At 40.3% G+C, this 9,819-nt stretch overlaps 1 protein-coding gene across 2 annotated transcripts; it reads right to left on the bottom strand.

The window, feature by feature from the left end:
* Window positions 1-7,080: 7,080 nt before the first annotated feature.
* LOC113345986 (UPF0481 protein At3g47200-like) lies at window positions 7,081-8,962 on the bottom strand. 2 transcript variants are annotated; one of them, XM_026589613.1, is made up of 3 exons: window positions 8,225-8,962; window positions 7,632-7,967; window positions 7,081-7,537 (listed from the first exon to the last, which is right to left on the bottom strand). In XM_026589613.1, the coding sequence occupies exons 1-3, from the start codon at window positions 8,900-8,902 to the stop codon at window positions 7,517-7,519; spliced, it is 1,035 nt and encodes a 344-aa protein (XP_026445398.1). In that variant the 5' UTR covers window positions 8,903-8,962; the 3' UTR covers window positions 7,081-7,516. The 2 variants fall into 2 exon arrangements, with proteins under 2 accessions (XP_026445398.1, XP_026445397.1); XM_026589612.1 differs by having other exon boundaries at window positions 7,081-7,967.
* Window positions 8,963-9,819: the final 857 nt, after the last annotated feature.

Genomic DNA, 9,819 nt, shown 5'->3' with positions numbered 1-9,819 from the left:
TTTTTTCGATCCAAGCCTCAAAACCTGTATCACATAGACAAATACCCAAAGAACGTAAAAAAGAACAAAGAAAAATAAATCTAAAAAAAAGAAAATTCTGTCTAAACACAATTCCCCGGCGACGGCGCCAAAATGATTAGTGATTTTTCGTGGTTGTAGTAATAAGGTTCAAACTCTCGGACTTGTGAAGGATAATTTTTTAGACTTAATAGAAAACAAATATATACAAAAAAAAATATTAACAATGGGCGAGAGTACCGGGACTAATGATTAGGCCAATTTTCATAACATAGGGCTCAATGATTTATTCTCAACAATTATCGCTCAATAAATAAATAAAATACCGACTCTTGTTTTGCCAAAGTAGATCCTCAAAACATTAATTGTATCCCCTAAGTGCAAATTTGAAGATAAGTGTTGCAAACGAGGATGAAGAAACTGTTACAGTGACAATATAAGTTGCAAACTAGGATGAAGAAACTGTTACAATGACGATAAACGTTGCAAAACAGTTGAAGAAACTATTGCGAACTGTTGAAGAAACTGTTGCCATTTCTCTGTTCTTCACGGGCAACAGGAGCAGCAGCAACAGAGTTCTGAAAACTCTTGATTTCTGCTCCTCTGGCCCTCCTCTCGACTCCCAACTCTCAACACCCCTTCTAATCGACCCAAAGAGCCTTTATATACTCACATGCACGGTGAAATCCCTCACAATAACTCCAAATAATTCTTCTTTACTCGGGCAGTGAAGAGAGAATATTTTGAGATATTTTCTTTCTCCACGCGTTTCCAGCTCTGATTCTTCCCTTGTTTAGACTTTATACGCATCAAACAATAGTTATAAATCTCCCAGATCATCTCAGACATGCGCAAACACAAGAAATCCCGTGAATAATTCTTCCCTGCACGTTCTCCCCTGTTTCTAGTTCGTGGCTTCCCTAGCCAATTCTAGCCAAATTTAATCGACCAAAACACTTGCAATAGATTTATAAATGTCCCAGGAACAATCCCACAAATTTCAGCGATTAAATCTCCCTATAACACCTTCATTTTGTTGATTGAAAATCTACCAGTTGCATGCATAGTTTTCCAGCCATTTTTTTTGTTTTGAATTGGTGAAGAAGCTGGTCGCTCCTTATCCAGTCTGGGGTGCTAATATCAATTGAGGTGGAAATAGTAATTTTTCTGGATTCCTCCGGCATATTTCTGGGACGCTTCCGGTGCATTTTTGGGGTGCCTACGGTACCTTCTGGGGTGCCTTTAGTAATTTTCTCCGGGGTGTAAAACACTACTTTTTGAGCCCATTTCGCCGCAAGGGTTTATTTCTATAAAAATACCTACAAAGACATAAAATAACACAATAAATATAAAATCGAGCACTAACAATACATATAATTGAGACATATTGGACACATAAATGTGTCTGTCATTTGACACGGCTCGTTCTCAACTCCACACTGAGGAGATTCGTCATGAACAGAAATCAACATCCCTTCTCAAACTGCCCTAGCTGCTGCGTCTCCTTCGCACTCCCGGAACGCACATCGTTCCCCTGCCGTTATCTCTACTGATCGCACAGCCCCCTGCTGCCAACTCCATCTCCTCACCATCGGCAGTATCCACCGTTACCATCAGCTCCTCCATCGCACTGGGCTCCCTACTGGTGCGCACCACCCTGTCCGTACCCAACAACACCACTCTGGAAGCAACAACACACTTACCGCCACCCTACATCATCAACTCCTCAGTTCTATGGCAGTAACAATCACGGACCTGGACGCGGCCGTGGTCGTGGACGAGGCAGGTCAGCAGGACCACCACAGGCTTTACTCACTCCCACCATCGAATATCTGCAGCCAACAGACATTGCCGAAGCCTATAGTTCCATGAGCATTTATAGACCAGATGATTCCTTCTATATGGACACCGGTGCAACATCACACGTCACTTCCAATCCAGGTATTTTAGATAACGTCTTTAATTCTAGTAGTGTTCGTTCTATTGCTGTAGGAAATGGCAACAACATTCCAGTCTCTGCTAGTGGCTCTAAGTTTATAAATCTTTCATCCAATACACTCGTTCTCAAAGATACTCTTGTTGTTCCTTCCATCATCAAAAACTTAGTCTCTGTTCGAAAGTTTACCAATGATAATCATGTGTCTGTTGAGTTTGATCCTTATGGTTTTTATGTGAAGGATCTGAGTTCAAGGAAGAATATCCTACGATGTGATAGTTCTGGGGAGCTCTATCCGATAACTACCTATGCCGTGTCAACCTCTTTTTCGCCATCTCTGCCCCAGTTTTCTCTTGCCGTCTGTTCGCCTGACATTTGGCATCGTCGCCTTGGTCACCCTGGCAAGGCTATCTTAGATGTTTTACGGACAAAGTCTTTTATTAAATGTAATAAAGATCACTCTCCCGATCTGTGTCATTCTTGTCAAATTAGCAAACATGTCCGTCTTCCTTTTTATGACTCTCATTCTCACAGTGTTGCTCCATTTGATATTATTCATAGTGATTTATGGACATCACCGTTACATATAGATACGGGTTCTCGTTATTATCTTCTCTTATTGGATGATTTCACAAATTATTTATGGGTTTTTCCATTAAAATTAAAATCCCAGGTCTACACAAAATTTCTAGAATTTCGTTCATTTGTTCAGACTCAATTTGAACGTCCAATTAAATCTTTCCAATGCGACATGGGTCGCGAATTTGATAACTCCTCGTTCCACAACTTTGCTAATCAGAGTGGCTTAGTTTTTCGTTTCTCTTGTCCTCACACATCTTCTCAAAATGGTAAGGCCGAACACATGATTCGTCGTATCAATGATATTACTCGTACCCGCATGTCTCATGCTTCCGTTCCCCTAAAATATTGGGCTCATTCACTTGTTATGGCAGTCTACCTACACAACATCCTTCCCACCAAAACTCTTCACTTCTGCTCACCCACATCCGTTCTCTATAAGCGACAACCCACATATACTCATCGTCGCACTTTTGGTTGCCTTTGCTACCCCAATCTCTCTTCCACAACACCTCACAAACTTGCTCCTCGCTCAACTTGCTGTGTTTTTCTTGGTTTTCCACCTAATAATCGTGGTTACCGTTGTCTTGACATTGAAACCAATAAATTTATCATTTCCCTACATGTCACGTTTAATGAAAACGTCTTCCCTTTTTCAACCTCATCTACTCAAAACCTGACAGCTCCGGTCGAACAACATCATTCCCTCACCAATCCTTTCATGTAGACCATGACTAACATGTCTGCCTACCCTTCTGCTGATCCATCACCTGCCTACCACAGCTCGTCACCAGCTCCTCTATACACTCCACCACACCGTCGTATCCCCTCTCCAGCGTCCACTGATGTCTAGTCTCCTGCTGCTCGATCCATTGCAGCGCCAGCTCCGTCCCCTGCTGTACAAAAAACTAATTAAGTCCACCACAGAACTGTGCTCAACATCATCTCTCCCTCCAGCATCAGTTCGTTCTCCACAAGCGTCAGCTCAATCTCCTCCAGCAACAGTTCCCTCGTCTCCAGCGTCAACTTCGTCCTCTCCAGCTGCTGTCCAGTCCACACGCCCAACCACTCGTGCTTTCCATGGCATCTTCCGTGCCATTCAAAAACTGAACCTCAATGTCCAGCACGCCATTTCCATTTCCCCTCTTCCACGCTCTTACATTTATGCTCTTAGAGACCCAAACTGGAATGCTGCCATGAAGGATGAATACTATGCTATGATTAAGACACATACTTGGGAACTCGTCCCTCGTCCTCGTAACGCTCACATCATTCGATCGATGTGGTTATTCGATCACAAATTTCACTCTGATGGAACCCTACAGCGTTACAAGGCACGACTAGTGGCTAATGGAAAATCTCAACAAGTTGGAATTGATTGTTTTGAGACGTTCAGTCCGGTTGTTAAACATGCGACTATACGTACGGTACTCAGCATAGCTATTTCACGGTCTTGGCGTATCCATTAGTTGGACGTCAAAAATGCATTTCTTCACGGTGTTTTGGCCGAAACTGTCTACATGCATCAACCTCCAGGTTTTGTTGATTCTGCCCATCCTAATTATGTATGTCGACTCCGACGGTCTCTTTACGGCCTCAAGCAGGCTCCTCGGGCATGGTTTCAGAGATTTGCACGTTTTATTATTGGCTGTGGTTTTCGTGGAAGTGTTTGTGATCCCTCACTGTTTGTTTACCAATCTGGTTCGGAAACTGCATACTTATTACTGTACGTGGATGATATTGTCCTCACCGCTTCTACGGGCGCTCTTCTGACTCGTTTTATTGGTTTAATGAAACGAGAATTTGCTATGACTGACCTTGGTGCCTTACACCAATTTCTGGGTATTACTGTGACTCGCTCAGATTCAGGATTATTTTGTACCAATCTTCTTATACACATGATATTATTGCCCGGGCATCCATGACAAAGTGCAATCCAGTTTCAATTCCTGTCGATATTCCATCGAAGCTCAGCGCTACTTCTGGCCCTGCACTCAATGATCCAACTTTATACAGAAGTCTGGCCGGTGCTCTTCAATACCTGACCTTCACCCGCCCTGATATTTCCTACGCAGTACAACAGGTTTGTTTATTTATGCATGATCCAAGGGAGTCACATATGCAAGCCATTAAACGCATTCTCAGGTTTCTTCAGGGTACACTTGATTACGACTTATTTCTCTCGTCTTCCACTGTTACTGGTTTGACCGCATACTCTGATGCTGACTGGGCGGGTTGTCCGGATTCTCGTCGGTCAACCTCCGGATACTGTATATTTTTCTTGGCAACAACCTGATCTCTTGGTCCTCCAAACGACAGGCTACTGTGTCTCGTTCCAGTACGGAGGCAGAATACCGGGGCGTCGCCAATGCTGTTGCTGAGACCACTTGGCTACGCAACTTACTTCTCGAGCTTCACATCCCGTTACAGCGTGCCACTATTTTCTACTGTGATAACGTAAGTGCGGTGTACATGTCTGGGGATCCTGTTCAGCACCAATGCACTAAACATGTGGAGATTGATATTCATTTTGTTCGTGAGCGTGTACGTATCGACGACATTCATGTTTTGCACATCCCCTCCGACAGTCAATATGCAGATATCTTCACCAAGGTCCTTCCACGGGTATTATTTGTTCGTTTCCGTTGTAGTCTTAACGTATGCTCCTCTCCCGTTATGACTAAGGGGGTGTAATAAAATATATTTAGTTACCATAATATTCTGGGAGGATATACAATATGCAATGACTTCTCCCAGATTTCCGGTGAGACACAAATCACTATTATTTATGAGTTTATGGAATAATGAGAAAGGAGAGAAACCATAACGGATTCTAAATCGGATATAAATAAATAAAACTTCTTAAGATCCTCTAAGCTTCACCTACTGGAGAAGTGTTTAGTTCTTTTCTGGAATTATATTTTTGAAGATGACATGGATTACTCCCACGAATCGTCCAATATATCAATCGGACTTGGAAGTCTTTTCCGTAACGTCTTATGGTTAGCTGATGGAGACCCCTTATCTTTGCTATATTTTGGCTTCAATAATAGTGGTCCTCAGTGGTATGAGAGGTTTAGTAGGTGAGCTATCATGAATAGATTATTTGAGGGCATAAGGAATAAGCATACATCCAACGACAAGAGGCACGGATATTTCATGACCCTTTCTTCCCTTTCCAATCATTTAACTATAAAATGTCAAGAACGACCTTTCGATTTTTACCTTTTTTTTTTGTTGTTTTTTGCCCTCCCTGTTGATTGGTGAGACACTGAAACCGATGATTCAAGATATACCTACAAAGATGTTGACTAACCGATGTCATTATCATTATTATTTATTTTTTTCAAGTTAATGCAAAACAGAAAAACTAAGCAGAACGCTTACAAGGTGGAGGAGGAAATTTTAGTTGCTTGGCAGAGTCCAAGCGGTGGGTTCTTTAAATTAAGTACTAATGGTTCTTCTAATGGGGGTAGTTTTGCAAGGATTGGAGGAATCATTAGAGATGAGTTTGGAGCTTTTGTTGCTTGTTATGGCAAGCATATTTTCAAGAATAATGACAACGTTGCAGAAGTTTGGGCGGTGAGAAATGATTTACGTCTGGCTGTCAACCTGGGTCTACATTGCATGGAAGTGGAGAGTGACTCTAACTATGTTGTTCAACTGTGTCAAGAAGAAGCTGCATTCAATTGGGATACCTATGATCTCATCAGGGAGATTACGGAACTCAAAGGTTGTTCCAGTCATGTGAAGTTTGTGCAAACATATCGAGAAGTCAATAATGAAAATACGAAGGAATTTGGATTCGGGACATGCCTAATTTTATAGTTAATTGTTTTATAGGGACGTTTTGGGTGTTGCTACACCAAAACTTGTCATTATCATTATCACTTGACATGTTTCGATCCATAGAGTCTAGGGGTTAGTCCAATTTTTTAATAGCCGCTAATTGGGGTACCAACTAGTTTGAGGATGTAGGATTCTGATAGGCCATGTGTTTTGTCTTATAAAAATTTAGTGCGCCCCAGATCAGTTGGCATCTCTAAACTTGCATATTTTTTTCCCTTATGACTAGTGAGTGAAAAGCAGTAATTGGACGCTGATATTGTCGGTGAATAATTTTTCTAACGTGAGTATTATGTTGTGCACGTAAGAGATAATGCGATTGTAGTGGTAGAAAGTAATAAATCCTATATCTAACATTCAATATGAGGTAATTGCAAGACGAGGTGTGACTTCGATTTTGGTGTGACTTGATTACGTCATCTTGTTCGTCAGTAGAGATATGCTGAGCACGTTCTTCTTCGCTTGCTACTAAAATGATTATTTCGCATAACCACTCAGTATTTTGCACCCACATTTTTAGGTCTGGTTTACAATTTTCCTTTCCATAAAGTGATTTTGCACCTCCTTCCCATAATTGCTTTCTAAGACAAGATGTCCGTACAATTGTAATAATCTAGTCCACTGACTATAGACGTAACAACTGACGATCATGTAGCAATATGGACAACTGAAAGAGAAAACTAGAGATGTCAAACCCGAAATCCAAACGCACGTCTTATATATAAGGGAGTAACAAGAAAAGACACGATGGAATTAGTCTAAGACCATTCACTAGAAAACAATAATCTCAACTTGGTGTGTGCATCGGTCTACGTACTGGCCGTTATCAGCAGAAGCCCAAGGATCTTCTCCATTAATTACTTGCAGTGTTTTCTTATGGCTTGTAAAACGCGGCTACTGAGTAACCTGTTTGTATTGCAGTGAGTATGAGAATAATTGTCCCTCCACAAAATAGTGTTACTATAAGTCTATATGCCTTTCTTCTCTTGGAAGTTTTTTTTCTTTTCATGGAAGTTTCTAGCTCTCTGCAGTAGTCCCTTATCTTTTTAACTACCTGAAAAGATCTATCATGAGTATCTCCTCGTGCATCATCTTTCTTGAGTTCCTTGATCGCTTTTAGAGCATCCTTGTCGCTGTTCATATAATTGATAATGACCCCTTCACGTCGGAGCAAATTAACATCATCAGCGGAGTGGACAATAGTGTCGATGAGGTAAATGTATGAGTTCAAATCCGTAGTGGTACCCCTTACCTGAACATCGTATGCTCTTGAATTGAGGAAACTAACTATGCTCTGTTCATTTATTAGAAGGGAAGGCAGGTTCAAAGTCCCAGATTTACTGTCAAATGCCATACTGTCGTAGCTTTCAACCACTGTATACTTGATTGCATATTTCTGAAGAGCGGAAGCAGATATTTTTCTGGCTAATCTATCTTCCACAATCCTAGGTTGAACATTGCCCTTTGCTCTCCCCTTCATATAAGCATCCAAGAAGTGATGATAGCCTGGCTGGATGTTGGCATTGGCACTGGTGTTGATTTCTGGCGGGACAGACATCATTATTGCACAAAGGTTGAAATGTGTGTTCTGCATGAATAAAAACATGCAGTTGTGATCTTACTGACATATGAATAACTTTGTAAGAGTTCGCCGTTAAATACGTACTTAATATCATAAGCAAGGATTAAGAGTTAGTGGAATAGTCATTAAGATTCCCAACATTTTTGTTTGTTAAAATTCCCAACATTTTTTTGAAAAATCATTAAACTAAAGTAGTTTCATGTGTCAAAACCGTTTATTTCATTTTATTTTATTGCATATATATTCTAATATGTTTTTTTTACCTCTGGAAGTATTGTTTGATTAGGAGCCGCATGAGAAACAGCAAGCAGCTTATAGAGTACATTATACGGCACCTGGTTCTCCAACATCAATAAATCTTGCATGACATAGTTATAGCTCAAGGTATTTCCACGATGACCAAAGTAGGGGTCATTCCTAGCATAATCTTGAACATGTCTATTACCGCTGGTGGCAGACAAATATTCCAAAAGGAAAATCCCATCCACCATCATGAGCCGAATGAAGTTCTCATCATCTTGCCATTCTAGCATCAGATCAAGCTTTTGGCGGTCGTAATGGTTCCTCAATTCAACCACACAAATTCTTAATTCTTGTAGGAAGGATTCTTTAGCCTTGCCACATCTCTTGAGGAAGTGAACCACTGCCCTTGTCTTGTGGGCTTGCATGGGCAGCAACTGCGGTTTTCCGTAATGGTATGGACCGATGGACACCATACTTGGCTCATAGGCAGCTCGACGTCTCGCCTTCATATAACTCGGTACTTCCATTATGCATAGTCGCTCCACTTGTTGTTCCTGTATTTCTATGTAACGGTCTAGTTGATTTAAGTTGAAGTTCAAATCGATTGAGTTGAGATCCTGGATCACCTGCGGTACTTGGGGTAGCTGATTGTTTGCCATACTGCCGATTGAATTTTCAGCTGAGATATAATTAATCATCGATGATAGGAAATAAAAATAATCAAGTATGTATAGCTAGTAGCTGGTGATACTCTTCCCCGTCCCTAACTACCTAATGGCAATACTTAATCGTTCGGTTGGTACCAATTAAAATTATAATGACGAAATTAATATGTCCAACACTAAATAAAATTACATATAACATGTCTTTCCGATTGAAGTAAAGAAAACTCAGAAGAATAAACGAACAACCACTCTCATGTTACTTCGTGCAGCTCCAAGGTACGATTATTAAGGCGTGTTCACCATCATAGTTCTATGAGTTATTTAGTATTGTCTTTGTTGTCATCGACTAAAAAAATACAACAAATTGTCACCATCATTTGACCGGGAGTGTACAACGCAAAATTTATAACGCCCACTGTACTATTCGGGTCACCTTGTTCTCTTCTCGTGTTTCATAAAATTGGTCAGTTGATAATAACAATATCTCGGTGAATAGAATATGTAATATTTAATATTGTCCGAATAGACGAGAATGTACAAATAGGAAGGATGTAAGTAGTCCATCTTGCTCATTTTAAAATATTTTTTCTCATTTTTAATTTATATCAGGATGCATCCAGTTTTATCCTTGATTTTTTTTTTAGTTTGAGGCAGGATGAATCCAGTTTCATTCTTATTATTTTTTCGGTGTCCATTTCACCCATACTAATTTTTACCATTTCATTAGAATCACGTTTTAAAAATATTTGGTCACATAACCCATTTTCCGGTATTTATTTATTTTTATCTTTTTCGCTTACAAAGATTACTCAAGGAATTAAGCCTAGCAAAGTGAAAGAACGCAAAAATAAATAAATAACGACTTCTTTGGGGTAATTTTAATTAGTATGTGTAGAAGGAGCTTTATACCTTCAAATCAAATATGATCAATGGTTTCGGTCCTGAGATAG

This window comes from Papaver somniferum, unplaced genomic scaffold, assembly GCF_003573695.1.
Source record: "Papaver somniferum cultivar HN1 unplaced genomic scaffold, ASM357369v1 unplaced-scaffold_85, whole genome shotgun sequence".
Classification (NCBI taxonomy): Eukaryota; Viridiplantae; Streptophyta; class Magnoliopsida; order Ranunculales; family Papaveraceae; genus Papaver; species Papaver somniferum.
This window is presented reverse-complemented; position numbering and strand designations above follow the sequence as displayed.